General features: G+C 58.9%; 1 protein-coding gene and 1 long non-coding RNA gene across 2 annotated transcripts in view; both read right to left on the bottom strand.

Annotated features, from left to right (window-relative positions):
• Window positions 1-5,475, bottom strand: part of LOC306816059 — a 75,798-nt gene extending 70,323 nt beyond the window's left edge. The window contains exon 1 of the long non-coding RNA XR_013777563.1: window positions 5,348-5,475. This is a non-coding gene — a long non-coding RNA (uncharacterized lncRNA). The remainder of the gene's footprint in view (window positions 1-5,347) is intronic.
• On the bottom strand, window positions 1,503-4,785 carry LOC306816056 (maestro heat-like repeat-containing protein family member 7; the record flags this gene model as incomplete). Its single annotated transcript, XM_079332552.1, has 8 exons — window positions 1,503-1,558; window positions 2,214-2,391; window positions 2,559-2,673; window positions 2,956-3,093; window positions 3,176-3,363; window positions 3,577-3,724; window positions 3,974-4,614; window positions 4,729-4,785. 8 exons carry the CDS (start codon window positions 4,783-4,785, stop codon window positions 1,503-1,505), a joined length of 1,521 nt encoding a protein of 506 aa, XP_079188678.1.
• Window positions 5,476-5,822: the final 347 nt, after the last annotated feature.

The following is a 5,822-nucleotide window of genomic DNA, read 5'->3' as shown; positions in this document are numbered from 1 at the left end:
TAAAGATCTTGTAGCCATAAGTCTTGTGACTTTTGGCCACGCTTTCAATACTTGTTCCAAGAACTCATGTCTTCTGTAGAAGATAAGAAAATAAATGGCACTTTCTAAGCAACAAGTAGTCTCGTCCTTCAGCCTAGTTCAGAATGAGAAAGAATCCCTGAGGAACGTGATAAAGGGGGAGAAAAAAGCCCACACTCACCAACCAACAGAAACACAACAAACAAACTAGAAACCCCAATAGCAGCAAGAAACCTGCAACCCTGCCTGCTTGCCCTGCCTGCACAAACTGCTTTCAGAACAGGCACTCCAGCTCCAGCTCGTGTTCCCCCAAGTGTGTTCCCAGGTGCGGGTTCAGACGTGCAGCCCCAGGCCCTCTGCAAACACAAGCTGCCTGCTGCCTCTTCACTGCCTACACTCCTGCCTGTGGTCATGGCAGCAAAACCAGGCTGTTCCCAGCCAGAGACCAGGCCCTGCTCCTGCAGGATGCTCTTGCCAGCACCTTCCAGGACTCTTTGCTGGGCACGCAGCACTTTCCATGCTGGCTCTGAACAACCTTTGGCACACAGAGCACAACCTGGCTGGCTCTGCCACCAGCACACCCCAAGCACAAGGTGGAGGAGGAGGAAGCAAGGGCTGTTTTGCTGCCGTGCCCAGGAGAGACTGGAAGGGTGCCCTCCATCTGGTCCCATTTGCTTGGCTTTCTGACTGGGTCTGAGGCAGGGCTGCCATTCCTCACTTGTGGGGACCAGAACCACACCAGGATCCGGCACTGCCCGGCAGCGCTCCGGACACTGGCACGGTCACGCGTCCGACTCTCGGGCACTGTGCTGCTGCTTCATTTGCTCTCTGGAACACCCAAAGCTCTCTGTGAAGCCCTGATGCTCTCTGGTTCTGCCCTCTTCCTGACCCTGTGCAGGGATGGAGCATTGCTGTGCTTTCAGGAAGCTATTCTTGAAACCTTCCAGCATTCCAAGCTCCTTTGCCCTCCATGAGTGCTTGCCATGGAATCCCTCCCAGCTGAGTTCAGAGCATACTCAGGGTGGCTCTTCTAAAATCCAGGGGCTTCAAGGTGCTCATAAAGACCTTGAACTCCACAGTGTTGTGGAACCTGAGCTTTAGCACAGAGACCTTTCCAACCTGATCTGCCCTCGTTTCTCTGCATCTCTGCAAAAAACATAGCATGGCAGAGAATGACAGGAGGGGCCTGTGAGTCCCAGGACTCTGGATTTGTGCTGCTTTAGCTCCACAGAGATGCAGGCAAAGTGAAGAAGGCAAACTGTTTATTGATGAAAGGCAAAGCAAAGGGATGAGCTGAGAAGGAAAAAAGGGGAGGGTCTCAGGGCTGGAGGGAGAGAGCAGGCAGGGAGAAGGCTTAAGGCAAAATAACTGTGCCAATCATGCTCTGCCTGGAGCTCCAGCAGCCCGGACAGTTTATGTCCTCTTCAGTGTCTCTTGGTGTGTTCTTGTGACACTGGTTCACTGGATCCTGAAGATGACTGGGCTTAATTTTCCAGGTTAGAGCATGATGGCCTGGCATCTTGCATCCGGACTTGAGCAGCTGGTAGAGGAAGGAACAGAGCCACGGTCACAGCCTGGATCACTGGGGACACTACAAGACCCCCGTGCCAGGGCTACTGCAGTCTGCTCTGGCCATGGCCAGGAGGGAGCAGGATCAGCCCGAAGCTGCTAGCCACAAATGCCCCACGTGCCCCTGAAATCTCTGTGTGCTCTGCCCACGCCGCTCCCCATCCGCACAGGGAGCAGAGCACTCCAGAGCTGGGGCAGGGATTGCAGCAGGGGCTCCTGTGGGCTCTGCAGGTAGGGCAGGGCCTGGCGCAGGTGCTCGGCCGCTCGGCTCCTGTCCTCTGCCAGCTGCGGAGAGCTGCGGGAGCAAAGGGTCGGGGCGGGCTCCGGCCCTTTGGCAGGCGCTGCCCGCGCCCGGCCCCGGCCTCCCCTGCCCGCACAGCCCTGAGGCGCGGCCAGCAGCCGCCGGCCGGGCTCTGCAGGGGCACAGGGCCGGCTGCTGCCCGGGGAGCCGCGGTGCCGGCCCGCCCTGCAGCCCCACTGGGCCGGGGCTCCATCGGCACCCGGCTCGGGCCCGTGCGGCCCCTGTGGGCAGCACTGGGCAGGGCCACAGCTGCAGCCACACACAGTGAGCGCCACGCTCAGGGGGCTTCTCCAGCCTGAGCCTGGCGCTTTCAGGCCATCCTTACCAGGCACTTGGCCAACTTCCACAGCCGCTTCAGCTGCTGCCATCCAGGGATCCTTGCTTAGCAGCACAAGGCCTCTGAGCGCCAGGCGACGCCTCTCCCTGGAATTGCTCTGTAGGAACCTTGACATGATCTTAAGGATGCTGTCCCCACATTCACTCAAATCCAGGCACTCAAGGACCTGAAAGGCACAGGGCAGTGACAGAGGACACACAGGAGCCCAGAACTGCACAGGGCTGGGCCCAGACAGCAGCACAGGGCACGGGCACCATCCCAGGCAGCTGTGGCCATGAGAGGCCAGAGAGCTGGGAGGCAGCTCAGGGAGACAGTTCTGGCCATCAGGCTCACCTCCACAAGGAATGCCAGGGCAGGCAGATCCCAACGTGGCTCCTGTGTGCTGAGCAGCTGGAGTAGGTGAAGTGCAACATAGGAACACAAGGGCATCAATACACAGCGAATCTCCCTGGCAGGGGGAAAAAAAGGCACAAGGACCCTGAGGTTGAGGGGTGGCAATATTCTCCCAGGATTGACTCACAGAGAACCAGTTTTTCCCCAGCATCCCTGGAGGCGATGTGGACACTTTGAGAGGCTGCCCCTTTTTGGGCACCTCCTCTCCCAGCCTTTTCCGGTCTGCTTGGCCATCCCTTGGTGACAAAGGCCTCTGGCCCATGAGCACGGGTACTGTGTGGGGCACCCCGGGCACACAGCACAAATGTCAAGGACAGAGGGGCAATGGGGGTCTCACCTGGCCAGCAGACCCACGGCATAGTGCTGGGTGTCAGCACAGAGCAGCGTGTCCCAGCCACGCTTGCGCTCTATTGCCATCACCTCAGGCTCATACTGCATACAGATGAGCAGAGCCTTCATGGTCTGCACTGCAAACCTGTGTGCAGAGCAAAGTCCAGGTCACACTGGGAGCACTGGTGCTGGCCACAAGGACATGGGAAGGACTGGAGGACTGGGACCTGTTGGCCTTGCTGGGAAGCGGGTGTTGCTCCTGGCACGCTCTCCAGAAGTTATCAACTTCCTTTGGCATCTGCTGTGTGGTGATGACAACATGCAAGAGCAGAGCCGTAAACAGAGGCGAGGAAGCATTCATCATGGCCTCCTCGCAGTGGGGCACCTGGACCACCACCCAGATCACCAGAGTTGCCTGCGAAAGAAACAGCCCAAGACAGCGCTCAGTGCCAAAGTGTCCATGGGGCAGGGCCTGAGGGAGAGGCAGGGGGAGCAGCGGGCCTGGTGCACCCTGAGCCATTCCCTGGCCCAGGTTTGAGCCCAGCAACTGAGGCACAGAGAGGATGGAGAGCTGCTGGAGAGGTGACTGGTGCTGGAGGGTGAGCAAGGGCCAGTTCCAGAAACTCACAGCCAGGGCAAAAACATCTTCGTTGTCTCCATCAGAGGTGCACATTCTGTGCAGAGGCCAGTCCTCCATGACACAGAGCAGAATTGGCAGCACGTTCTCCAGTGCTGTTCCTGACAAGCCTATGGCTCTCCACATCATTGCAGCAGCTCTGTGGGGTTGGAGCTCGGTGTCAGAGGGGGTCTCAGTCACAGTACCATGCCCTGTGCAGCTGTGACAGCCCCAGTGCCCTGAGGGGCAGGGAGGGAGCCTGGCAGTGGCAGCAGGCTCAGGAAGCAGAGGGGCCTGAGGGTCCTGGACCTCTCCACCTGCCTGGCAGGCCCCATTGGACAGGCTGTACAGGGTGATGGGCCCTAAAGGCTGCTGAGCCCTGAGCTCTCAAGGCCCGTGGGCCCCGTACCTGTCACACGTTGGGGCACAGCGCAGGAGGGTCAGCACCATGTCAGCAGGGTGTTCTCCAGCCAGCCTCAGAATGTCAGTGCGCAGCCTTGCATCTAAAGTGCCCTGGGATGTCAGTCTCTGGTGAATGCTTTTCACCATGGCTGGCACCTGGGGGAAGAATGGCGAACACTTGGAGCACTTTCGTAGCTTCCTCTGAGAAGTGCTTCCCTTCCTGCCACGCTGTGCTGCCTGCAATGACTGAGGGGGCCCAGTGACCATGGCCTGAGTGGGCACACAGTCCTGGGAGGCATGGAGCCTTGGCCACAGGCTGCTTAAGTGGTGCTGAGAAGCACAACGGTCTTTGAAGTAATCCACTATGAGTTCCTCAGAGTGACTCAGAGTGGGAGTGGTGTCAGTGTTTGTGATGCCCTGAGTCTCTCCAGTGTCAGCAATTGTCATGCCCACATCCTCAGTCACTGCCATGTCAGCCTGCACCCTGTCATCACTCCTTACAGTGTCAGACTCTTCTGAGTGCTCAGGCACATCTGGGCTGACATCAGGCTCTGCCTGGAGTTCGGTCAGGCTGGAGTCAGGCTCAGCTGTGCCCTCTGTTGCTGTGCTGGTCTTTCTACGTTGCACCGGCACAAACTTCTGCAACATCTGCAGGAGAACAAAGGACAGGGAGGAGAGGCAAGTTCCATGGAGTGCTCCAAGCGCTGTGCTGGGCTGAGCAGTGACAGTAGGCCCAGCCCAGGTGGGGATGGCTGCAGGTACCTTCAGTGCTCTGCGGAAGCGGCCACCGGTGTGGTCCTGCTCGTGTGTGCGGTCCATGGCTGCAACTGGAAAAGAACGAGCACAGCCAGAGCTGAGGGGCTGCGGGAGAGGCCGGAGAACAGAGCCCAGCCCTGCGCTCCCCAGGCAGGGACAGCCCCAGGATGCTCCAGGGGAACACGAGCACAGGCACTGCAGGGTGTCTGCCCGGCCCCTCTTCTGTCCTGTGCCTGGGCATGTTCCCAGGGGATGGGATGGGATGGGATGGGATGGGATGGGATGGGATGGGATGGGATGGGATGGGATGGGATGGGATGGGATGGGATGGCATGGGATGGCATGGCATGGCATGGCATGGCATGGCATGGCATGGCATGGCATGGCATGGCATGGCATGGCATGGCATGGCATGGGACAAGAAGTGATCAAGCTGGCAGCAGCCATCAGCTCTTTTACCCAGCTGTGCCTCTCACCATCATGCTTTGGCTGAAATGGCTCCGGCTCTTCAGGCTCTTGTGCTGGGTGGACTCTAGAGCCTCTCCTTTTCATTCTTCTGAACACTTTGAAGAGTGGGAAACAGCTGGGAAATCTGCCTGTCATTTCAGTCTGGCCTTGAGGGCACCTTGTAGAAAGGTGCCTTGGGAAAGCTGTGAGACAAACAGTCCTGCAGTCTGGCTGGGAAGTCAGCTGCAGGAATAACTCTCAGAAAAGCTCCGGGTCCGACAGGAACGAGTGCGCTGTGCGGGGGCTCCTCACGGCACTGCTCTGTCCCGTCCTGTCCCGTCGTGTGCTCCGAGCACTGTGCCGTGGCCGTGTCACCGTTGGCTCTTATATCACCACACCTCACCAACGGTCCTGTTCCATGCCATGGTGACCACGCTGAACCGTTTCAATAACGGCCCTTGCACACGCTGCCACCGGCCCTGGCCTGCCCCCAGCCCACCCAAAGTGGCCCAGGTTGGAAGGAATCCCTCCCCCCAAGTGTCTAAGACAGCCCAACAGGATCTTTAGGAATGGCTCAAACCATCAGCAATCGCTGCCCTGCTCTGCGGGCTCAGGGCAGCAGAAGGAGCCTCCAGGGCTCCGACGCAGCTGCA

The sequence above is a fragment of the Erithacus rubecula genome (assembly GCF_903797595.1).
Source record: "Erithacus rubecula genome assembly, contig: scaffold_355_arrow_ctg1, whole genome shotgun sequence".
NCBI classification, from domain to species: Eukaryota; Metazoa; Chordata; class Aves; order Passeriformes; family Muscicapidae; genus Erithacus; species Erithacus rubecula.
This window is presented reverse-complemented; position numbering and strand designations above follow the sequence as displayed.